The sequence below is a fragment of the Psittacula echo genome (assembly GCF_963264785.1).
Source record: "Psittacula echo genome assembly, chromosome: 2".
Taxonomy (NCBI): domain Eukaryota; kingdom Metazoa; phylum Chordata; class Aves; order Psittaciformes; family Psittacidae; genus Psittacula; species Psittacula echo.
Genome location: NC_137737.1, coordinates 53,930,493 through 53,956,779, shown reverse-complemented (window position 1 = coordinate 53,956,779; position 26,287 = coordinate 53,930,493). Strand labels below are relative to the sequence as shown.

The window sequence follows — 26,287 nt, the reverse complement described above, 5'->3', positions numbered from 1 at the left end:
CTTTACATTTTTATGCTGTCATTGGTTAGACTTTCACAGTGACTGTGGCTCTCCTGTTGCTGCCAGAAGTTGAAGATGTCCTTTGAAGATGTTCATTTCCTTTCTGCAAGCAGTCAAAGAGGTCACTGTTGAGCAAGACTTTCTACTTAAAGAACTGCTAAAACAGCTGTAGCAGAACACCAAGGAGTGAACTAATTTTTACTGGGTCCAGAGAGGTGTCTTTGGAGGAGGAGAGGAGAAGGCACACCAAGGTGTGAGTGTTGGGCAGCCTCAATAGTAGGATAATGCCTCTTGAATTCTTGGGGGAAGGGAGGTGGCTGTGCAGCCCTTTCGCTTGTGTAAGCAGTTAGTAGAGATTCTTTTGAGCTATGACAACATCAAACTTGCCGGCAGTGGATCAGTAGGAACTTTCCTACTTACCTTCACTAGATATACATGCACTGCGTAATACAGCAAAGCAAAAGTACTGCAGTTGCTCAGGTATCTTCATTTGAAAGAGATATTCCATTAAATTCCCACATCATTCAGCTGCAGAGAAAGGACATTCATGTATGCAGGCATTCTGGCAGGAGCTATTTACTTTGGGGCCAGATGTAATTCGAAGTTATTCTGAATATTGCACTGCAGCAGCCTGGCCAAGCCCAGTAATGCTGATTATTTGGGCTTTCCTGATTTTCCAGATGGAGCTGATTTTGTTTAGTTCTCTCTCTTGTAATTAATAACTTGTCCCTTTTGTTCATTTCTGAATCTTTGTTTTATCTCTAGCATTTTCTAGAATAGTTTCCAATTTAGTTAAACCCTTGCTTGCCTCCTCAGTGCACGTAGCAGAACTCATTCAGCCATACAGTTTAATGACGTACAGCTCAAATCTCTGCTGCACAATCTCACATCCACTTCACATCAAGCTGGCATTTGTGTCATTTATATTTTATATGCTATAAACTCACAAATCATACCGTTTCATACTAGAGAAATGTCAATAATGGTAAAAAAACCCAACCTAACCACTAGCAAACATATGGGATCTGTACATTCTGTCCTTTAAACAAGTGCAGATTTAGCAAGGAGGGGGAGGGAAAAGGAAGAGAATGAGAGGCACTTCCCCCCGCTGCCAACGCAGTGCATGTTCCTGCAGCATCAGTATTTGGATTAGGCCCATGGCCACCCTATTTCAGTTTCAAATCAAGAAGAAATAGATGGAATTCAATTCCCCACAGTCAGTTTTTAGTGATATTAGACATCTGTATCCTAAGGATTTTTTTAAATCGCATTCACATGAGATTAGCTCTTTGCATTGAGAGTGTGTTCATAAATGGGATATCAGACATTAATAAATGATGAGTATTTAGCCCGTAGGCAGACATGTGTAAAATGTACTAAACCCTAGCTGGTTACAAACGCAACAGCATGGATTAACCAGACTACCTTTTTTTACTTTTAACTCCAAGCACACAGCAGGGTTCAGTCCAGGACTGGGTCTCCTAAGTACTTCCACAAGTTAAAAAACAAATATTCATCTACTAGAACACACAAACAAACGATGAGCTTGAAGCATATGAATGAAGTGGACTTGCACACAGTAGCTGTATGCTGGAGTCAGCCTGTACATCTGTGTGTACGTGCACAGTCCCACATATCCCAGCAAGGAGAGGGGGGGATGTCAGTGCGTCCCTCTAAGGGCTGGTCTGAACCACAGAACACTGGAAGCCACACAGCGGAATATCTGTGATGTCACAGGTCTGACCCCAACATTAATGGGACAGTTACCTCCCCTGGCTGTGTGCACCTAGTGTCAAGAAACCCAGGTGTGAGGATCTCTCGGCTTACGCTGTTGTCCTCAGGGGAATGTGGGTGGATGGTTGTCCTTCATTTTCTTTTCTTTTGCCCTCCAACTACTCAGAGCATCTGGGATCCCAGTTACTACGTATTTTGAATCCTTTGCTGCTTTATCCTTCATGCTGCACCATGACATTGAGCGTGCTTCAAATGAATGAAAAGCTTCCTTTAAAGCTAGTGACAACTCACTGCCTGACTCTTTTTGGGATCACATTTAGGGTTTTTTTAACAGATTAATGGCCAGAAGGCCACAACAAAGAGCCATGCATATGACTGAATAGTAACTTTTAATAGAGCGCATTGAGCTCAGGAGCTGATTAGAGGCTTCGTGAAGCAAGAGCAATGTTAATCCTGGAAGGACTCCTAAAATCTTTCGTAAGCTGCATTTAATTAAAAGAAAATTAAATACACAAGAGTTGATGCACGAGTTGTACATTTGCGCATCCCACTCAATGAATGAATCATTTCCCTGCCATCTTCTCTGACACAGAAATACCTTGCAATCCATTAAAGATGCTTAAATACTTTTATGGCTTCAATGGACCACATGCCACCACAAGCCACAGAGGACATGGCTATTGAAATCCAGAGCTGAACTGATGTAACTGTAGTGCTTCTTCAATGATTTTGGTAGAGGCCACAGGCTCTTTACAGGAGGATGCAATCGCTGGCATTGCTGCTAAGGCAAACATCACCCAAACTACAGTTAAATTCACAAAAATTTTATATTTTATATTTTTATGTTTCCATACCCTCCATAACACATATATGGCATGTGTGCATCTGGGGCAGATCTCAGTTGACGCAGCTTTACTAACGGTGTCACTTCATCATGGGAACAGCACGTGTCCTTCGCAGACAGGCACGGTTGTTACCAGTTGCCTCACTCCTGTTACTGGTAGAGAGCCACAGGGAGCCAAGAAGCTCTAACTGGAAAGACGAATGACAAGGTGGATATGTGTGGATTAGTTGAATGGCAGCTGGATCCAGTGTCAGACCAGGATGCAGTGCAGGACCAACCAGCACCTGCCCCAGCACAAGAGCACAGACCCTGGTCCTGATCTCCCAGCGAGGGGCAGGATCCCATTGCAGACCCACAAAGCAGAGCAGCCCTGAAGGCACACACGCCTCATGCTCCAGTGTTCTGGGGACCTGTCAGCTTGGCTCACATCCCTTCAGTGGGCTGAGGACAGTGGTTAGATCAGCAGCCTTCCCCCTGGATTAACGCAGAGCTTTGCAGCTCTGCTGGCAATATGCCCATGCCTGTCAGGATCCATCAGGCAGCCAAGCCTTAACAGTTAATAGAATAATGGAGTGAAAATAATAAAATTATCTCTTCCTGAAATACCAGAAAGTCTCTTAGCTAATACTGAGCACAGCTATGATTTTGCAGAAAGGGGGCTACCTGGGCACTGCATGCAAGGGGATGTGCCCAAGCTGTAGTGGATGACTCATAGCTGAACACACAGGGCTGTTCCCATCCCAGCTGCCAAGCATCAAATGGGGTTCCGGGACACCAAAACTGATGGGGTGGACTGGGAACATCAAAGGGGAAGATAGATGGGAAGAGGGTTCTGCAAAGAGACGGTGCTGTTGCTTTTCTTCTCTGCTGCTACCCCCTCAAATTGTCATTGTCTCCTGAAGAGTTTATGAATCAGGAAGCAAACAGAAGGTTGCTCAGGTTTTGTACCTTGAGGGAATATTGTTCTTTGAATACATCTTTTAATGTGTGCTGATCTAAGGTCGAAGTAACTCAGGATGAATGATTTCTATCACCTTCGCATCAGGCCCAGCATGTTGTGCTCAGACACTGCGAGTCGGTTGGATCCTAACATAATCCTCACATGTGTCCTCACATGGCATGAGCAGACCCTCCGAAGGCTGTGCGCCTGAGCTCACGACACACGTATGCAGCAACGTGACCCCTCCAGGCATTAGGAGTCAGCTGGGTCCATCACGAGGTGGCTCTGGATGGGGCAGAGTGAACATGTGTCAGACCACAACTGCACTGGGAAGCATGTTCCAAGACCTGGTTGTCACCATCAGTTCTGGCCCATCACTCCCATGCCCTTGTTATAAATCACTGCAGAATAAAAAAGCAAATTTATAGCACGTAAATCAAGCTTAGAAAGTTTGCAGGTCTGTTCCCTATTGAAGCAAGTGATGGAAGAAAAGTACTTAGAGCCAAAAGCTGGTGTTTAACCATTTATTCCAGTCAGTGATTGGGAAGAAGGGTGATGCCCAGTCTCAGCAGGCCATCACTGGTAGGATGAAAGCTCAGCTAGAAGTAGTTGATGACTCTTCTGATGGACTGGATGCTTGCGCTGCGCGCCTGCCATGCGTTGAAGTTGCTGAACTCGCCCCGCTCCACCACATACATACGGCCTCTGTAGTTGGGCTCTTCGTACAGCACCCACCTGAGCAGAAAGGAAGGGTTATTCAGGTCTCAGCAGTGTGGTCATGCGAGGTGCCCACATTGAGTGGCTACAGTTACGCACTGCAGTACTGCAAACTACCAGAGCCTGATGGTCCCTCTGCAGTCCCGGTCCTATCCTGCAAACAGCAATGACCCTGATGGAGTTAACAGCTGGTGCTCCCCCCTATTTCCAGTGCAGTCTGGCAGTTATCCACAGCCAGATTAGACCTTGCCTGTAGAGGAAATCATTAAGGGTTACACCAGTGATGAAGCCCGGGACCCGGGGCTCCCTGCTTCACACTGCTTGTAGGAATCGATCCCTCTGAGCTTCATCATGTGCAATAGAAACAATTTAATAACATCTGATCGTGCTAAAGGAGGACGTGAATTCCCTCAGCCCCCGGATAAACCCACTTTGGACTGTAAAGAGAAATGTGCAATGCTTGAAGGATGTTTCACCTCTTCGAACTGACTCAGTAGCTATAATGGGAACCATATTTAATAATTTCTCTCTTTGCTAGTAATTCTCAATGGCCTCTCTTTGATGCTTTCCAACAGCGAGCGGGACCTGGCTCAGTTATCTTCACTTTATCTCTATGTCCAGAGTTAACTACAACTTTCCCTTGGGATACAGTCAAATAGATACAACACGCAACAGCCTTGGTGACTTTAGCATGCCTGACTTCAGCTAGCTTGCCTATGTCTTTCTCCATTGGCAAGTCTCTTGGCATGTCAGTCTCTATGTGAAGGACACAAAGTAGGAAAGAATTCTGATGGTCGAGAGTGACAAATTTTGCTACTCTTCTCACCCTCCTTTTAATATAGGCCAAGATATGATCTTAACATGGCCACAACTGTCACCTCTTTCCTCTAAATCTCCGATGCCTTTTAACGAAGCCTTGCCATTGCTCTGATAGTCTTACTTTCAGCTTTCTACCCCATCACTGCTGAAGTGCTCATGTCTGCCTTGCTCTTCTCTTCCCACTGTTTTAGGGATTTTTTTAAGGATCTCTCTGCTTGTCCTGTCTATTGGCAGAGCACAGATACAATCCTCCAAATAATTTGGTTTCTGTGGTCTATCTCTTCCCAGGAATTCAGCTGTGACAGCAGGGTTGGGACCCACTGCATGTGGGATTTCCAGGCACAAACTCCTTCAAGTACCGGATGGGGGAAAGACTGGTGGGCCTCCAGAGTCAGACAGCAGCTGGTGAACTCAGCTCACAGTCTGACCCAGAGCAAAAAGCTGGAGGCCAAGGAAAAATGTTGTTTATAAAGCCAGCCACCCACGGGCATTATTTAAACTATAAGCAAAAGATTATGGTATTCCGTTGAGCCACCTTCCCGATTCTTTGACATATTTGGACTTATTTTGTGTTCCTGACAGGACACCGAGGGGACCATGGTGGGTCTCTTCTCCCATTTGCCTGAGCACCTATACAATGGCACATTGAGCACGTCTTCCTGGTGCCCCTCTCCACCCTCCTGCCCGCACTTGCACCACCATTTTCTGCAGCATCACTGCAACGTGCTCAGCCAAGACATTTGGATTCCAAGCGTTTCCCGCGAACAAACAACTTCATTCTTTGGCACTTTTTGCAGCCAGTTTATATCTGGACTGGAATTACAAAGTCATCCTCAGGCTTTTCCTTTGAAGCTTAATTTGCAGCTCATGGAGAAGGCTGCCTGCTGCTCATGTGAGTGTAATAGCAGGTTGCCCTGAAGACATGTCCCCCCCATCACAGACCCTGATGTGCACTGTTTGAGAGCATGTTAAGCTCTTCAGCTTAATGAAGAACCACTTATAAAATTATTCTGCTCCTCTAGTTACACTTCAGCCTTGTTCACAAGGCACACATGGCTTTCTGCCTTTCCTGCCCCATCTGTTCATCTTATATGCACCTCTCCATAGTTTTGGATCATCATGGGTTTCTTTTCTCCATCAGCTCACCATCTCTCCCTCAAGCACTCATGAAAAGAGCCCCCCAATCCTATTTTCTGTAGCTTCCAATCACTCACTCCTGCTGAGAGCACCTAACACTATTGAAAACATTGCATTGCAGTGAGCATGGGCACTGCTGGCCCACCAGGACATGGTAGCTCTTCCAGCTTTGCTTTTCTCTAGTGCATCCTTCATCAACTAGTGGACCCTGGGCAATAGTGCAGAGAGTAGAGCAGCCTCTCATAGTCACTGTCTTTACAAAGACTGCTGTGTTTCTCTCCAGACATGTGGCTGATGGTCTGCATAGTTGCATGGAGGGATATGGGACAGGCCTTGAGGTAGATGAAAGGAGACTGTAGAATCTAGTATGGTGATAAGAACCCGCAGGCCTTCCCCTCTGCTTAAGGAAAGGCTGCAAATAAGAGGAATAAAAGGAATAGCAGAAAGATGGGAGTAAAGTGTATTGGCAGTGCAAGGTGATGAGTGAAGGCTTGCACGGCTTATTTAGCTATTCCTCTATTGCTTAAAATTTACATTCTCTTACACCATGAGCAAGCGAAGAAATCAAGTCAGTCAGGAGCCCAGAAACAAAAAACACAGAAGATCCTGTCCTCAAGCCCAGCATGGGAGAGCTGATCCAGGCACATAGCTCACAGCCCTCAGACATCTCAGTCCTGTGTTTCATTAGCACATAAACCCAGAGGACACAGAAATAAAACTCTCATGGAACCAGCTCAAGCCCTATAAGCCAAAACTGTCTGTTCATGATGGAAAGCTAACAACAGAGTGCTGCAGCTCCAGCCTGAATCAAGCAGGATGCTTTCAGTAGGGCTCGAGGTCACTCATTCTCCATGTAGGACCTGAGCAGTGCCATGAGCAGCCCTTACCTCTGCCTAGAAATATGCATTGTTTATTGAGCAGCAATGTTTGGATACCTGTTCTGTTTGATATTTCACAGCCTAACTGCAGAACATCTACCAAATGCCCATAAATGCTTCAGCAGGATAAATGGTTCATTTGGTTCCTCCAAGTTATGTCACTGTAGCATAGAAAAGCTCTTTTAGGGGTATTTTCTCCCAGACTGTAAAACAAATTCAGCTTTTGAAAGTTGTTATTTCTAGGCAATCCTCCATGGAGTGGCTGAGGCACAAAGGAGGACAAGAAGCGCACATCTTCATCTAAAACCAGATGATACCGTATGTGATACTGGAGCTGGCTCTGCCTGTGGGACGGGCAAAGCCACTCACCATGCAAACCCGCAACAGCTTCCGAGGAGGCGGTAACACCTCAAAAGTGCTCTGAAATAGCAATCTCATTTCCAGGATGGATTTAACAGCTTTATCATCACTGTTTCTGGCTGTGTGGTATAGCAGTCGCCAGCCACAAAGGGCAGCAGGAAAGGTGCTGGACACACTCAGCCCCACTGCACACCACACCAAAGGCAGATGTTTCTCTACATTCCCATGTTTCCAGGTGATCCGTTCTCACTTCCTGCAGGCATGGCCACCCCCACAAGTACAGGCAGCAGCTTTTTAACAGCACATGACACCATCCACGGATTTTGAAGGGGAAGCAAATATTTCTGTGTCCAACGGATGTCGCATTGTGGGAATTAAGGGGGAAATAGCAAAGTGAGATTTTGGTGGGCAGAGAGCTTAGGAAGATGCTGCTTACACCTGCTTTCGACATGCACAGGGTAAAACAGACCCACTTTCAGGCTGGGGATGTGCTGGAGATGGCCTGTGGCTGAAACTCCCCTCATTTCTGGTGATATGGTCTAGTGTGAAGCATCCCTGCCCATGGCAGGGGGGTTGGAACTAGAGGATCCTTTCCAACCCTAACTATTCTATGATCCCATGATCCTATCCCCTCTGCTCCCCAGATAGTCATGGATGCGTCCCGGGTCCAGCACCAGCTACACCTGCAGCACCTCCAGAATCACCTGGGGTTATATGGTCCATCCAAACAAGAAAAGCAGTGCCGCAGGGTCTCTTTCTTCTGCCTGGTCTCACCTCTGTTGCAGTATCTCCTTCTTCCCTCCTCCCCTCCTCCTTCCGCAGCCTGGGGCAAGCAGGTCCCACTGCACCATCCTGCTTTTAATGACCTTTACAGACCTTTCCATGCACTTGCAATAACCACCTTCCTGGGGTCTGAATGCAATGCTACAAAACCCAGTGGGTTTCCTCACCACGCTCCTCTCAGTATTTCATTTTTTCCCCTATTTTATCACTACTCAAAGCCTTTGAGAAGCCATATAACGTGAACATGAACAGCCCAGGCTCCCTGTGAAGGCAAGCAAGCGTTGTGACCCTTATATGTTTTGTAGGGGAGGGGGAAAATCAATCTAAAAATGTAAGTGCTTGAAAGTTTCTGGGCAGCTTCCCAATTTCTCAAGCTCCAGCCTCTGCTGCAGGGACACATGTGGTAAATAATTGGCCCTAGAGCTCTTGCCAGAGTACTCACAGGCGCTCTCTTGGCTTTATAGCATTGGTACTCAAATGCCTTTTGCTTCAAATGCTCAGCACTGACGGGGTCTCCGGTGGGCTCTGGCCATTTCTTCCCATTCAGAGCTGGTAGCTCTGTTCCTTAGTTTTAATGAATCACCACTGCCTGACCATAAGCCTGGGTTTTGGGAGAGGTCTTGGTTGAATCGGAGGGTCCTACAGGACACGCACAGTCAGGGTGTCCCGAGCTTGGATGGCAACAACCCTTTTCCAATTCCAGGAGAAAACTGCTGTTGGGCAGAAAGGGCCCAACCTCCCACACTGGGTGCGGGTGGGATGCACAATATCCAGTCTGGGACACCCACCCCTGCAGGGGTTCCCCTGTGCCTCTCCCAGGCACAGGCTCTGGGAGGATTTCACAGCATCCCCTCACTCCAAGCACACTTGCAGTGAAAATGCAATTGTTGGACAGAGGGAAGGGGCGATGGATGGACAACAGCCCATCTCACAACAAGATTAATAACATAAAAAGGACTGCCACTGTAGAGAAAATGCAAATTGCCACCCAACAGCAAGAAAAAGGCAAAAGTGACTTCCGGCTGAGGCTTCCAGGAGCATCTGCAGGGGCAGGAGGATGGGGCTGAGCATCAGCAACACATCTGCAAAGCGGGCTCAGAAGGCATTGAGGGTGACCTAAACCCCTCGTTGGGGTAGCTGTGCATCACCACCACAGTTACCCCTGTCTTTCAGAGACAGGGATTACTTTTAAGGTGAAGCACCACTGTCTCGTTTTTGCTGCTAGAGGAGGAGGTTTCTGGTGTTGCAGCAAGCCTTGGTGAAGCCACTTACAAAGCAAAATCCCTGATGTGCGTCACCCACAGACATCCATTCACCCTCCCCAAAAGCCTCTTCATGGATTTTAAAGAGGTGTTTGGAAATATGCACAGAAATGTGAAAGCAAGACAGAAAGACAGGGAGAGAGAAAGAGGGAAAGAAGAAGGAAAGAAGCTGGTTTTAGGCTTTTTGTTCCATACACCTTAAAAAGGTATCTCAGAGCTCTTGCAGCATGTGCTTAACTGCCACCCTCCAAAAGCCATACCCCTTTGACGCAGCTCTGAATGGGCAGGCACCAAAATTCACCTCTAAACCATAGGCTTAACTCTCAGTTTTAGGCTTTCTCCAAGTCCCCCCAGCACCAACAGGCTTTTCCAGGATGGAGGGAGTCTCTGTGGCCACCTCATTCCCCTGCAGTGCTGGGTACAAAGGGTCCGGGGCAGGGAGCACCGTGCCGGGACACAAGCAGTTACTTACGCGCCATCGCCATACACTTTGAGGGCGTTGATGCAGGTCTTGTCCCAGCCTTGTCCCTGCAGGAAGGAGCAATCTTCCGTCAGCTCCAGGCTGGGACCACTGAAATGGCTCCCCTCAAATATTTGGATCCTGTAGTGCTCGCCATGCTGGGGACAGAGGGATTCGAGTCAACCAGAAAGAAGCGCAGCAGGTAATTTCCCTGGCTTTTAGCAGACCAAGAGGAGGACGGAAGTGTGCTTCGGATGGGGAGTGTGAAAAGCAGTCCGACAGCACCCGTGCCAGCATGCACAGAACATGCACAAACTCGTGCCATCTCCCAGCACACCGTGCCAACCAGGAAAGCAGCCAGGAACCATCGTCTCTGCACCCAGCTGCACCTTCCCACAGCTGCCATCCACATGCAGACACATCACTTGTGGGCTGCACTGGCACTTGCTCACCTGCAGATGCCTCCCACCAGCTCACAAACCCTCCACCCCAAATACAGCATCAGTTACAGCCCCAGCTCTCCATACACGCACAGAGCAAAAAACCATACGTACCTAGAGTGTGCAAACATGTTAGACTATTTCCCTAAACTAATTTATATTGCTTCCAGATCCATGTGTAGCTGCTGCTCCTGACAGGAGATGTTGTGCCTTTCCTTAAGGAAAATAAAACAAGGGAAAAGAAAAGGAAGCTTCTCCAGCATCATCGTTGCTGTGAGCCCTTGAGAGTAACATGACAGAAAATTGCGCCAGGAAGGTTTCTGCAGCTCGTGGCACTCGTATGCGGGACAGAGCAAGCTGAAAGGGTGTTTTTAAGCCAAATTCAAAGCATACCTAAACGCATACTTCAAATAAACAATATCAACGCACACTAAGGCCAGGCTGCGATGCCAAACACCACAGCAGGCAGCCGCCAGCAGCAGCCAAGTGGATACCGTGCCTGAGCAAACATTCCTCAGGGAATCTGCACTGCAGAAATGCCTCGAAGCACTGGCTGGCATCTCACAAGGAAAAACGTGGACCAGAAAGGAGGAGCACATCCTCATGCCAGCAGGGCTCCAGGGCCTGGGGCAGAGCATCCCTCGATGTAGGGGCCACAGAGGTGCAATAGGAGGGACGTTACAGACTTGAAATAAACATACTGCTGTGCCAAAAAGCAGCTTTGGGGCTGGTGAGAAATCCCACAAGCTCCAAGTGGGTTTATCATTGCCCCAGAGGTCATGAGCGATAGGAGTTGAATAGAAAGACCTAACCCAGATTCATTTTTCTTTGCTAATTTTTAATCTTCCCAATTAAACTTTCCTCTGGGCGATGCTTTTAAAAGCTTCATAAGGGGGTGGGGGAGGGCTACATAGTATGGGGAAAACAGTGGGTTTAGTTTAGGATTATGGGGAGAGGTTTGCAACAGCAGAAAATTCAGCTAGGAGCAGCCCATAGATCTGGTTCAGAAAGCCCTCAAACTGCCTGCTCCTCCTCTGGGTGCATGGGGAAAGCAGGCTGCCATGGCTGAAACTTGTCTTGAGCAGTGAACCTCCTTCCTAATTCCCCCATGAGTATTCCACAGGGGCTCACATTATAAAGGAAAAAGCATGTGATGCTGGCAGGACCTTGCACCTCACCTGAGAAACCATGGGGAATCTCATCCCATTAAAGCCCCAGCGTTTTGTGCTGTGGCAGGAAGGCGATGTGTTTTCCTCCCGACTAGCAGCCATGGGAAACGGCAACTCAGCTTTGTGGCCTGTGAAGACCACTCCAAAGGGGGACAAACCTTCCCCGGGAAACAATTTCCTTCTCAATGAGGTGTATTATTTCTAAAGAGCATAAACTTTTATTATGCTTATTCATGGGGCTCCTGTGACCAGGAGAAATAAAGCCCAATGGCAGCTCCATCCTACTCATGCTCCGACCAGGAGAGCCAGCAGTATTCACTCACCATCCCAATGGGCCGGCAGGAGCCCAGGTGGTCACTGTGACCATTCCAGCGATAGAAATCGGGGTACTCGCCGTGCTCCAGGACGTACTGCTGCCCTCGGAAGTTGGGGTGATAGAAGCAGACCCAGGCCCCGCTCTGGACACAGATGGAGTTTACCCGGTTGAAGAATCCTTGGTCCTGGAAGCTGCCGCAGCTGCCGCAGACCTCCAGCTTCCTGCCTGTGAAGCATTTGCCTTCATAGAAAGTGATCTATGGAGAGGTAGGAGAACAGGCCTGTGGTGAGGAGCAGGGGCACAGCTGGCCCCCATTTTGAGCAGATGGGGATCTCTTGCAGATGCATCATTTCAGGGTGGTTTGGGGTTTCTTTAGCTGCTTTCCAGCAAGAGGAGCACGGCATCACTGGCATTTTTTCCTAAGAGCTGTATTTGTTTTTCTGGGAACGCAGCGCATCCCGCATTTACAACACTCCTCGCTGCCTTGTACTCGCTCACACATATTTCCAGCAGGAATGTTTAAACAGGAAACTCAGCTCCCAAAACACAGCTCATTCTGCCATACCCTCCCTGTCCCTGCTACCAAATTTGCTCCCGGTATCATCACTCACATCGCATCCCAACCTACTCCCTTCAACCTGGAGGATGCTCGGGCTCTCTGGCCCAGGCTGAAAGGGAAGCGCTTGGGTCATTACTTACTTTTCCTGAATATTGAGACATTTTCTGCTGGTGCCTATCCAAGACTAAAAGCAGGAGCCAAACCAAACCCACGATGGAGAGAAATGTTGGACACTCCACTATATAGCAGCTGGAGGGGGGGAGTGGGGTGAGACAGCGCTGGCGTTATGAGGGCTTTTAACAAAGCAGTGGGAACAGGGGGCTTTACGCTTTCCTGCTTCGTAGGCAGAACCGCTGGTAATGGGGCCTGCTGAGTGCAGGGTTTTGATTTTGAACAGGCACTAGGACAAAAGATTTGCTTGGCAGGGCTTTGGCTGATTACTGGTGCATGTTCACTGCTCCCGTTTAAAGGACTTTTTCCCCTCCATCCCCCCCGCCCCGTTTTTTCTTCTCTTCGAACAGACAAGTAAATAAGGAAACAGCAGCATCTCTGAGCATGGCACACAGTTTCCCTGTGTTAGGCGTGCTTCCTTTTACTATCAGGCTGCTGCTTCTTCCCACTAGTTCTCACCTATTGCACTGTGGCAGCCAAAAGTGAGCGTCCTTGGAAGACTCCTCACCAACAACTCATTGCACTCCATCTGTCAAAGAAATGGTTTCTGGCACAAAGCAATATTTTCTCATCCAACCTTTGAACCTCTTTAAATGGCATCCCCAAAAGACAAGGACCTAATCCCCTCCAAAACACAAAAGTTGGGCTCACAAGTCAACCAATGTTACTCACAAGCGTTGCTTTAATGAATGTTTTGTTCTTTCAGCACTGAATTACCGAGGCACTGATTTAAGTCAGGCTTAGAGGGATTTGTAAGCCATACTATTGACTATATTCACTGTATTTATTGACCATATTGACTGTATTTACAACTTCAGAGTCTGGTCTCAAATGCCAGTGCAAGGAAAAGCTGCCTCATTTTCCCCTTTTTGTGTTATAAGAACATCCAGAGACTTTAAGTGTCTTATTCTCAGGACAAATAGGAAGGGAAAGCCTCAACCTGTAAGCCCCTTCAGTTTATATTAACAAACAAGGCTAGGAAGAGATAAAGGTAAACATGTGCAGGTGGCCCACTGGCCACCAGCACACAAAGACATACCAGAGCACCGTGTTAAAAGGAGATTTGTCTTTTATGCTATTTAATAGCTCTGGAAGGCATTTCACACCAAGCTCCTACTCATCAAATCCTCCTCTTTGTTACCCACAGTGCCCCCGTCAGTGGCACTCCCCTCCCTGTACCATCAGGCACACGCTCCGAATCCAGCCCTAAAACCTCATTCCTTGGCAGGTCACTCCCATTCGCACACATGCCAGCAGCCTCGCTCGGCAAAACCCCGCTCTGCTGCCTTGGTTCACTGCTTCATTTCAAGATTAAAGGCCATTTGGGAAGAAAGGATGTCATTAAGGCTTAAACGTATGCCGCCCTCTCAATTAAGATGTAGAAGTTAATAAGCGCGTGTGTGCGCACACGTAGGCTGAGCTGGAAGATGTCGCGTTGACTGGGGTGTGCTGGAGGAGGAAGGAGGGAGGCGGCACATTGAGTTTGTAGAGGAAATGAACCCTTCAGCTGATGCAGTAAAACTGCCCCAGCATCACTGAAATGCTGGTTATGTGTTCTGAAGGGAGGCAGGAAATAATGAAGCTTCCTCTTATTAAAAGCCAACCCTACCTAAACCCTCATTGAAATGCTGGTGTTAGTTCCTAAGTGCTGAATTAGGCACCAGAGGTGTGAGAAAAGTAACGGTGCATTGGAAGTCCCACTTGGAAGAGCAGCAGCCAGGGCAAGGGGGCAATAGTGGCTCCCCCAAAATCAGCTCTTCCCTGTGGCTTTGCACCTAGTGCCCTGGGAGGGAAGGAGGAGATGTGTTCTAAGTCATATCTGGGAGCACCAGAGTGATGAGGTGGCACCATCGCTGGTGTTGGAACCCTACTCATTGGAGTGGTCACGGCCCGCATGCTGTTTGCATTGCCATGAGCTGTTCAGTGCCTGGAGAGGAAGATGCACAGCATCCATGACAAACTGGCCCTGAAGTACACAGTAAAGGAAATACTACCTCAGGAGGAGGTTTTTGTGGAACTACAAAAGCCCGGTTTCCGCCAGCTCTGTCTTGTGATGAGATTTTCCTTGTGAGCTTTAATTAAATGTGCAGGAACTTGATGCATTTGAGACTTGTGCCTGGCTGTTACATTTGTTAGAAGTTGTTCAACAGGTTCAAAAGCTATTGTAGGAGAGAAGGAAAGAGGGAGCAACAACTTTAGTCTCATTTCTTTGAGAAACCACATTGAAGATACAAAACAGCAAAGGACCCATCTCCTACAAAAAGAAAAAACTATGGGGCATGAAGAACACTGAAGGCTGGCAAACCACAGTTCCAGGACAAACCCCCTTAATTCCTTGCAAAGGATGGAAAAACTGCCAACGGAAGAGAGAAAAGAGAAGCTTGAGAAGCCTGTGGCCACCATCAGCCTTTCAAGCATGTGAGGCTGGGGCAGACCTTGCCTCCTGCTCATGCCCAGGTGCAGGATCACATGCAACCATGGTGCCCCACACTAACAGGATCACAGGGCAGCCTTCCTCAGCTGTGGCTGTTTAAAGGATGAAGCATTGGAAACCTGCACTTACAAGTTTCAGTGTTTGGCTTTAACAGACATAAACCAAAAGTCTGAGGGTTTTTTGCACATCTGGATTTAGAGAGAGCGAGAAATGAGGCTTGACAACAACAGAGGCAGCTCCAGGCTGCAATAACCCCTGCCTACCTTTGCTGCCATGGGTAGAAATGATTTGCTCTGAGTCCAGGCCAGAAGCAGGGGGGTGATAAAACCTAATAGCTCAACCTCATCACACAAGATGGCCAGCGCTGGTTTGAAGTCCATTGTAACCTTGCAGTTACAACCACAACAAAACCAGGGCGGGAAGGACTTGCTGCCACTTGACACTGTCAGTGCCAATGCCAGTCACAGAGACAGACCGAGTCTAGAAACCGGAACACAGCCATCCAAGACAAAACCACCCTGCCTGGATAAATGTGGTGGCTCCTGGCCAACACCCCACTCCCCTCCCTTTATCTCATCTACACACAGGATCCAGGCACAGCTCTTGTTCTCTTACAAAGTGATTTCCTTCACATGCTAAGGAGCTGTGAGCAAGGTTATGTCAGTATAAGTAAGCCCAAGTTGGTTGGTCTTCAAAACTCAGCTGTGAGGTGCCACCACCTCTGTCCATGGTGTTACACAGGATTTATAGGGGTGATTTTTCTGTGCAGCTCAGCAGACAGTGGCCATTGCACGTGCCTGGCCCAGCAACACACCTTGCAACACATCTGCAGCATTAGGTGATGCTGGCAGAGGGATGCTGCTGAAATACCCAAGTTATGGTAGGAAGATGCCAAACTCACTCCTCCTCTGACACATAGATTTTAAGAGAGCAGGGTGTGACTCCTGGAGGTGAATCTTTGGGAGTGAGCTCACTAACACCAACAGGAATGTTTCTTGGCAGAGGCTGAGCAGGATGAGCATTCTGCTCCAGGTACCTACTACAGCCAGTGCAACCCCACACAAACACTAATCAAGCGAGCAACAGCCGAGGAGTTGCACCGCATGCTCTGAAAAGGCCACACTTCAGCTTCTGGAGGAACTTGTAGGAGGAGCTTACCTTAGAGGCAACGCAGTGTAAGATGTGTCACAGGAAACATCCGTATCTCGGGGCTTTCGAAACACTGTCTTCACATACCTCCATATGAGACAGTTCTAGCTCATTAGATCTGGAACAGCCACAGGTCCTTCCCCTGTTCAAACTTTTTGGCTCACTGCTGAAAAGGATTAGAACATCCTGTGGGCCACTTTGGAGCAGCAACAGACCTCAAGAGTGAGAAACCATCCTTAGGACTCAAGGGAGAGTTTCTATATTAAATCCGTTTTGATCAGTAAAGACCTAGCTCACCTCACACCAGCTGCCACTAATTCCTGCTGGTGATTAACCCATTCCCAGCATGTGGGTATGCCACATGCTGCCCCCCAGAGCTGCTGAGGAGGCTGGTTATACTAACATTGCTGCAAAAACAGGCAAGCAGAGAAGGGGTCTTCCAACCCATGCCCTCACTGGCAGAGCATATCACCTGTTCCTGGAAATGGGAATCGGCTGCCAGGTGATGGTTTTGGGTTCAATGCATTGCCTTCATCATGGATGCACCAAGACAGAGTATCTGCAATATCTCTCTCTACAAACCCTGACCCACCATACATCATGTGCCACACAACATCTCACATTCCCCCACGAGGAGGACAGGCTCTGAAAAACTGGGCAACATGGTCTAGGGTGAGGTGGGTTGGAACTGGGTGTGATCATAAGGTCCTTTCCAACCCCAACCATTCTATGAAACCTTATTCCTGAGCAATCCCTATCAAAGACTGATAGTTCAGATCTGGCCAGATTCCCACGAGGAAAACTTCCTTCCACCTTGGACCTGGAATCTGCTGGTCAGGTTAGGCCTAAATACTTATTAGCAGCATTGCAGATACAGATGTTGAAAAAGATCTGTGAAAGCTTCTTTTCAGCAATATTCTGTCTAGGGCTCAGTACCAGTGCGGCTCATTGCACGTCTCAGAAAGCACCTGACTGACCTGGGACTTGGATTTCAGGTTTTAGGTGAAACCCGTTCAGATTTCATCTCACTTCAAAAAGGAAAGGTTCCAACAGGGAAACAGGACACCTAAGCTGGATGCTGAGGACACCAATCACCCAGACCTAGTTTAGTCATGTTTCTGCTGGGCCTGTGAAGAGTTAGAGGCATAGCCATAGAACAGTTTGGGTTGAAAAGCTCCCCTAAAGGCCATCTAGCCCAAATGTCCTGCCACGGGCAGGAACACCTTCCACCAGACCAGGTTGCTCAAAGCCCTGTCCAACCTGGCCTTGAACACTGCCAGGGATGGGGCAGTGTCGTGGTTTAAACCCTGTCGTCAAGTTAGCCATGTAGTCCACTCCCCTCCCCCCCACCCCCAGCTCTCGGAGGGATGGGGAGGAGAATCAAAAGAATGCAGCTCCCACGGGTTGAGATAAGAACAGTTTAATAACTAAGGTATAACACAAATCACTACCGCTACCACCAATAATAATAATGATAAAGGAAATAACAAGGGAAGAGAATACGATACCGCCCGCCGGAAAAGAGAGCCCAACAGAGCAGAGAACATGCCTTTCCGGGGGACTCCCCGTTACATCCCCCGGCATGACGTGCTGTGCTATGGAATACCTCTTTGGCTAGTTTGGGTCAGGTGTCCTGTCCCCGCTTCCTCCCGGCTTCCCCTCCTCCCTGGCAGAGCATGAGACTCACAAAGTCCTTGGTCAGGGTAAACATTCTGACCAGCAACTGAAAACATCGGTTTTATCAGCGCTGTCCCCAGGCCGAAAGTCAAAACCACAGCACTGCACCAGCTACTAAGAAGGAGGAAAAATAACTGCTACTGCTGAACCCAGAACAGGCAGCCACAGCTTCTCTGTGCAACCTGTGCCAGGGCCTCACCACCCTCATTGTAAAAACTTACGTCCAGTCTAAACCTACTCTTTTAGTTTAAAACCATTGCCCCTTGTCCTGTCACTGCAAACCTTGGTAAAAAGTTCTCTCAACATTTCTTATAAAGTCCCTTTAAGTATTGAAAGACCACCAAAAGGTCTCCCTGGAGCCTTCTCTTCTCCAGTCTGGACAACCTCAGCTCTCTCAGCCACTCCTCATAGCAGAGGTGCTCCAGCCCTCTGACCATTTTTGTGGCCTCCTCTGGACTCACTCCCAATGGTCCATATCACTCTTGCACTGAGGACTGTGCAAAGGTTCCCTCTCCCCTTTCCCAGCTGTCGAAGGGGAGTGATTTTGACCTTGCCGGCTGAGGCTGTGTAGATGAGTCAGTGTTAGCGAAATGCTCTGAAGATGAGCAGCACTGATTACATAAGCACTAATTAGAACCTGTTGATTTCTCCTTCTCCAGAGGCCACAGCACAGCAGTGCTAATTAGCAGGGTGAACCCAGCAAGCTCGGGTGCACCGTGACTGTCTGCACTGCACACAGCTTCCACTGCCTGCGACATCTGCACGGAGCAGCAGCCCGCATTCTTTAGCAGCAAAGATGCAAGAGGGCACATCTCTTACAGAAGGTGAAAGCACAAGAATATGCACCATGACACAGGCCACACTTTGCATTTCAGGCCGCTGCCCATCTTGCACTGCAAAGAAACTGCGTCAAGCTGGGACAGACCCAGCTGGATGCTCTACACTTACCTGTGTCAGAAACAACAGTAACTGCAAAAGTTGTCCTGGATCACCTCCTGGGTGCAAGTTTGTGTATAGAAGCTCCTCTGTTCAAAGAAAGTAGAAAATGGAAAGCCTGAAGTCTTCACCATCGTCTCTAATGCTGCAAGGACTTCCTCAGTGTCCTTGGTTGAAGAACAACATAAGGCTGCTTGGTCCTGATGCTACAGTACAGCTACTGCAGACACAAGGGAGCAGTAAAAGCACTTTTACAGCTTCTTTCTTCTGCAGTGTGCACTCACCAACCCTTTACAGAAGCTGGGAAGAAGCATGAGGCAGAAGACTCCACAGACCCAAAGTGGACAGCTTCTAAGCCTTCCCGTTGTGGAGTTAATCAGGCATCAATAAACTTTGCTACGCACAGAAACAAGATTTAACAGGAAAAACAAGGATCACACATCCATTTTTTGCCTACAGTCTATCCTCCACCTGCTGGGCAGCACCTGCCCCACCACTTCCCTTGTCCTCTTTGTTTCCATGCATGGCAGGTTGGGAGATGGGCAGCTCAGTCTCTCAGGCTCAGGATACTGGGAGGTTTCTCAGTATTCACGCAGCAAAGCAAAGAGCTGGCCAGGAGCACAGGAGGGCAGGAGCTGTTTCCAGACCAGCACATTTTAAATCCACAGAAGTCAACAGGAATTTAACTTGACTTACAGCAGTTAAATTTTCACAGCATCACAGGATGGTTGAGGTTGGAAGGGACATCTGGGGGTCACCTTGTCCAACACCCCTGCTGCTCAAGCAGGTCACCTAGACCTGGCTGTTCAAGACCATGTCCAGGCAGCTTTTGAGCTCCCCTCCAAGGTGGGAGGCTGGTGGGCAGTGCTCGGTCACCCTCACAGTGAAAAGATTTGCTCATTTCCTCAATGAGAAAGGATTTTGCACATTCTGTTTTTTCTTTCTAGCCTGGGCCAAATAACTTATTTCCGTTGTGACTTACCTTTTAATCCACACACTGTTTATCACAATCCTCCAGAAGCCTCCAAAGGATCAGGGCAGGGTCTAAATTCATCAATTCCAGGCAAACAGCAGCTTGCTAGGTACCGATTTCTTGCTTCTATACATAACCTAGGGCTTCCAAGTCTGCCCACCTCAGTATTTCAGGACTGTCACAGCGAAGAACCTAACCAGTGCCAGCTCTTAAGTTAGTGTTAGGAAGCACGAAGCTGCCCCAGCCACTATTAGACTCCAACTGCTGGAAGGTGCCATCCCAAGAAGCAAACTGAAATCTCTGTACAGCAAAGGACGAGCAGTTCATTCTTGACTACACATTCCATTAAAACCGCAAGACTACTGCACATGGCTTGTCTTTAGATCTTACAGGCAGAGAGAGGCTTGGGAGAAGTGGAATAATTTACGTTTCTTACTGGATGAGCCAGCAACAGGAGAAAGAAAACAACCTATGTTGATGAATTTAAATCTTCAGCCGTTACAGAAAATGCAGGAGCGGTACACGCTTCTTAGTGCCAAGTACATGAAGTCTTGGAAGTTCACATTGCAAATCATCCAGCAAACTTGCACTTGCCTTTAAGCCCTCCTGAAAAGCCTCACCCCTGGAAGGTAGAGCCTTCATTATCCCAGGACTATCAAGTTGCGCATTTCCTCATCCAGCTTTAGCAGCTGGCACACCTCAGGCACCAATGTGCACAGGAGCTATTCCAGGGTTGAGATTGATCACCAGAACATGTGGCCACTATTTAATGAAAAAAATGAGTAAATGGGTTCATTGAGGCTTCTGATATTCCAGAAATTCTACCATGTGCTACAGACCACATGACATCGTGTCCATGACGCAATGCCACAGACTCTGGTCATGCAACAAGTCATGTGCGCCTCATGAGTAGACAATGAAGGATACTACCAAACAGATGACCAGATGTCTCCGATGGTCCCTTCCAACATCAACCATTCTGGGATGCACATTGTTCCCATGCTTATCAGGTCATTTCTGAATCCTCAGCAATTTCATTATCAGCCAAACCACCCTTGTTCCAGCATTGCAGGTTCTCGTGAAGGAAACCTACTGCACAGCCCTGGCTCTGAAATCAAAGCATGTACTGGTTTCTCCGTAAGAGCACTCCAACTCTGCTAACTTCAGTGTTCCATCACATATGACAATCATTCAATTACAGAATCTGTATTTGGCATAGGGTATGAAAATCCAGGTTAACAGAAATGAGTTTTCAGAAACTTTGGGAAATATCCTAAATGGGGGGAAAAAAGGCAACTTTTTTTTTGAGGAAGCCAGTTAATCTCATGGTGACGCTACCCAGATGCAGAAGAAGAGCAGTGCATGATAAACAATGCACAGCAATTTGTTCAGGACGTGCAATTTATTTTAAATGATATTTTTGTCTTCTTAGCAAGTCTACGCTTGTGACCTGGATAAATCCACTCCATCCTCACAGCATTCCTAGTTACAAGTACACGTGAACAGTCTGTAGCGCAGGTGTATGCTGGCCCCTTGGGACAGATCTGCACACCCTTTACTCCATGACTCTTAACAGTTACAAAGGAAAAACAGAGTGCAGGTTGTCTGAAAACCCAAGCCTTCCCTTCCAAACCAAAGGTGCCACTTGTGTCTCCTTGCCATGAACAAAGCACAGCTGAGCCACTTGGCCAGCCCAGAGCTGTAGTAGCCAAAATGGTTGGGATCGCTTGCAACCAGCTTCCCAAGCAATAGTCAAACAATCATTAACTCCAAGGATCTCACACCTCCTCTTAAGGGCAGCAGGTGAACATTTTTACACACACAGGAAAAATGATATGCAGAAATCAACAAAAATTATAAACCATACATTTAAGGTTTGCAGCTATTTTATTTACAAGTATACATTTAACACAAAGAAACACTGATATCCAAGCCTAGTTAATAGTAGTGTAACAATATGCATCATTTTGATGATTATTCTAACCAACAAACTACACTGAAAAATTAATGCCAGTAAAATTCTTGGTCATAATATTAAGAAATACAATATATAAATTGAAAATATGATTGCTTAAAATTTGAAAATGGAAGTGAAGCCATTTGCACAGGAGTCAGAGTTTAACATAATCTGAAGGGAAAGGCTCCAAACCAACTTTTTATCTTTCAGGTTAACAGAGGGAAAAAAATAAAATTACAAAAGAAAAAAAAAAGAAAAAAAGGGAAAAAAAAAAAAAAAAAAAAGAAGCATAGTTTATCCTTAAAGATAATGGGCAGTTTTGCTTCTTCAGGTAGAATGTATTCCCAGTGTTTTCAGGCTTTGCAAGTGGAATTACATTACTGAGCATGAAGACTTCCCTTGTGAAGCTGCCCCATCGATTTTTTCTGCCTCCAAAATTATCCTCTTAAAAACATCCACGGCAGTCTGCAAAGAGAGCGCGCAACATTAGTAGGTAAGGAGAAACTGCCCACCTACTGAAAACACAATTAATCCACCAAATGTCAGCTATTTTACAGGCTACACCAGCAGATAAATGTACACCCAATCCTTATTTCCAAGATCTAAAAAGGAAAATAAGGTAATTTCATTCTGAACACAACCTTTTAGGAGAAACCCCTATTCCACAGCAATCCTCAACTATTTGCTCTGTCACTGCAAGAGGGCAGGTATAACTGAGCCATACTCACAACAGAGCTAACAACTGTAAGTCAGCTTTATTTTAAATAGTAAGCTTGCACTGAGTGACTGACAGCATTCAAGATTTTGATGCAGTGCTGCTCCAGAGGATAAGTCATTTCTCTAAGTAATCACTCAGATTTCAAGGAATTAGATTTTTCAGCTCTAAATACTGACCATGCATAGCCCAGAGCGTGACTTTGATATTCATGATTCTTTCATCCTACGCATTGGGAAGACCAGTATTAGACAAGGTGCAAAAACATAAGGACAAAACACAAGCCAAATTAGCCACAGTTTAGTACTAAGTAATATTATCAGATAAAGTCCTTCCGAGAGAAAGGGGGAATTTGTCTTAAACAGCTTGAACTACAGGATAGCCATTGCTAACACAGCCAAGCTCACCTAAACATCCTAGCTTATTGCATGGAACGTGGAGGATTAGAGAGTCCTCCTGCAAAATCACAAGTCATGCATGAACCATGGATCCCTTCACTCCTTCAGAAGGAAGGCAGCAAGTACTCAGAGTACAAGTCACTTGTTCTGCTACCAGCTCCACTCGGTCCACACCAAACCTCCCACATCCACACTGAGCCCACAGCAGTTTGGTGAAAAAGGCTCTCCCCTACTGAACCTCTCCATGATGAAACGAAGTGCATGCACTCACAAGGATGATACTTCCCCAGACACACACACTCATGAGCACAAGTTAAAAATCTTGGAATGGAAAGACACAATTTCCCATAAAAGCAAGTTTAACTGAAGCAGAGACACTAAGAAAGGATGTCAGACCACTTCAGTGATTCATGAGATTTTAGGGAAGAATTCACTAAGTGTAGTTAGGTTTTTGGTGGGGTTTTGTTTGTTTTCAAGGGTACTGAAAGATGGGGAGAGAAAGGTGTCTGGGACATCATGTAGTAAATACCTTACATTGTTAATCTGGTATTTTCAGGATTCACTCAAGTTTTAAGGGTTTCAAAATTGTACACTAGCCTCCATCAGAATATGCAGAAACTACAACATTCAGCATCTGAGAATCAATTTAAGAAGAAGAAACCTATACCACAGACAAGGACAGTTCTAAAGTGCTTTTCTTTTCTATGATATTTTCAAGCTGAACATTCACCGTATGATCAGTACTTCATCATGTGAACCTTCAACTTGGGAAACGGTCTCCTGATCACCTCAGACATGCCATTTCACATTTATGCAACCTCTACCCATTCGTTTCATGAATTCCAAGCATATGCTCCTTAAGAAAAGCATGTCTATTATATAAAAGCAGCCATGTTATGAAAGAAGATAAAAAAGGGGGTTTTGTTGGTTTTAATCAGCAGGACGAAGAGCACCCTGCGATTTACGACTATGTGTTCTGACCTGGCAGATGTTATTCCGCCTTCACAAGCTATAACTCTTACTTGGACCACTTCCAAATGAATCCCAGTGCCTGAAGTAGCCCACAACCACCTTAAAAAGATTAGACGGAATTTTGACGTTTCCCATATTTATACCATTCGCACACAGTACTATCTTTGGAACTATTTAACATACTTAATCAGCTGAAAATAAGAGTATTCTTCCATATAACAGAGTTTCCCTGCAATCCCAACAGAATCTGACAGAAGTGGCTCATTAGTCTAGCAGCGATACAACGCATTTCCTGGGCAAATCAGACTCTAGGAAAACCATAATCAGGACTGCAGTTGCTACCAAACTGGTTCCGCTGATGAAGAGTTTCCCTTAATCAAAACTCGGCCATATACTGATTTACAAATAACTGCACCAATGTTTCCTTACTTAGAGTTGACATTTTCAATGGTTTCATTATAATGCACAAATTTTTTATAACCTTGCTGCAAAAGGCCCATTAAAAAAACCCTCCACAATTTATTCTGTCAGCCAAGAAGCTGTACATTCTTGTCAAAGACGTGCTGTTTGAAACGCTAAGATGTAGGAGTTCACAGGGCTTGTTAATTCATTTCACAGAAAATATGTATTCACTGAGAAGGTTGAATCACTGTCCTACAGCTAACACTTAGGAATTTGTAATTCAGCCCAAATATGCTGATGAATTTTAGAATGAGCCTTTAAACAACACAGGAAGCTGTGTTTTCTGACAAGGAATAAAGAACGCAGCCAGACTTCATATGCATCTGTCTCCATACAGTCCAGTTACAGAATGCGGGTCACACCTAGCCTGCAGAAAGCCATCTGTCTTTCTTCTACCTTTCTCCCCTGAGGAAACAAAACAGATGTCAGCCTGGGCGCTACACATGCTGCCTAGAGAGCTTACCACCATGCAAGAGACACCAGAGACTCAATTGCTTTTGCAGATGTGCCCCTTGGTGTGAGCAGGACACACAGCTCAGGAGGTGCAATTCTCTTTGTCAGGAAAAGAGTTGGGAACACACTGCCAGGAGCCAGCGCAGGAAGGTGCAAACACCCAAACCCAGCTCACAGCCACTGGAGTCATCCTTTGGTATGCTGCGTTTCTCAGCTATGCAGCTGTTTTATTACTGTTTCAAAAAGGAAACTCTCAAGTGCTCATACTGCTAGTTTATCTTGGCACAGAACTGGGCAGAGGAACTTGAACAATAGGTAGGTAAAGGAAGACAGATTTTTTTTGCCTCATCTTTTGCCAGCCCAAGCACAGTCTCTCAAGTAAACATGTCAGACCCCTGGAGAGGGGCTAAGATCCCAAACTCCTCTGAAGCATTTACTGAGCACTGCATTTTCTGAGCTTGAAGATGAATTTGCCCTTGAAAAAGAAGCAATAGTGCTCCGTTTTACTGCTTCCTTACTCCTTCTAAAACAAGTTTATCTAATGAATTTTATGTAATTGGATGAACACAATTTGGCTGCTTGTTACTCCCTAAATTCTTCCAGTAAAAGCTGGCTCCCAGCTTTAACTGTGTTTAAGACCAATTTGGATTCTGGTTGTACTTCAAACAGTTACTACTTTATTGTACTGGGATTAAAATGAAGCACTATACTATGGCTTAGGTGAAACAAAACAGGGAATTTCACAAAAAAGTCTCAAAGCTCCTGAAGTTAGCCAAAGCAGTTCAACTTATCTGATATGTTTATAATACCTGGTAATAATTAAGCAGCTTGAGAAGGTATGACAATAACAGCCCTGCAGAAATCTAAAAGAGGTCTTTTGCATTAAGTCTCAGCATTGCCTTCTCAAAGCCCTAGATTTCCCTAGATGACTGATGTACTGCTGATACACAGGCTCTTCCAAAAGTCCTACCAGGTCACCCTTGTATGGAAGAACTGATGCATAGCCTCAAATATATTTGACCTTGAGAACTCTTGCCAGCCACTACCATTTATGATCTCTGCAGCTTTGATCTTTGTGTCTCCCGCTTTCCATCTATTCAAAGTCATACCGTTTCTGGAACGTGGTATCTTTTGATAACTCCTGGCAGAATAGGTCTATAGAACTATTTTAATTACCCAACATAGTAGGGCTATGCTTCTAGGACTCTCACAGATGCTCCAAAAAGGACTTCCCCCCCAAAGCAGAAAGGGAGAAGAGGGGGAAAGGAGAGAAAAGGAGCCTTTGCTATCAGAACCTGTTATAGGGAGTATCTTCTCTGGTTTCAACAGTGCCTTGCAAACAGAGCTGTTACAAAGACAGACCACATAGCTGATCTCCTTGCTACTCTTGTACTCTTGCTACTCTTGTAGCAAGGAGACCTACTCTTCTTGTTGCTGCAAAGAACATCACATACCAAACCAATTTCAGACCTAGCAGACTAGAAATTGTCATACTATTGCTCAGCATCTACCAAATACAGTAGTAATATACAGTTAGGTTTCAGAGAGAAAGGATTAACACACTTCCCCCAG

General features: G+C 46.4%; 1 protein-coding gene across 4 annotated transcripts in view; it reads right to left on the bottom strand.

Moving 5' to 3' along the window:
* Positions 1–3,723: 3,723 nt before the first annotated feature.
* RHEB (Ras homolog, mTORC1 binding) overlaps positions 3,724–26,287 on the bottom strand; it is a 59,611-nt gene continuing 37,047 nt past the window's right edge. Inside the window, exons 5-8 of one of the 4 annotated variants that reach the window (XR_013956190.1) lie at positions 11,867–12,115; positions 9,947–10,092; positions 4,040–4,253; positions 3,724–3,803 (exon numbers count right to left, since the gene is read on the bottom strand). Coding sequence is in view for 2 of the 4 variants with exons in the window: in XM_080609944.1 (XP_080466070.1) it covers positions 4,118–4,253; positions 9,947–10,092; positions 11,867–12,115 (531 nt within the window). In the remaining 2 variants the exon portion in view is untranslated. Of the gene's footprint in view, positions 3,804–4,039; positions 4,254–9,946; positions 10,093–11,866; positions 12,116–21,626; positions 22,181–26,287 lie in introns of those variants that run through there. The other 3 variants (XR_013956189.1, XM_080609944.1, XM_080609945.1) reach the window with 3 other exon arrangements.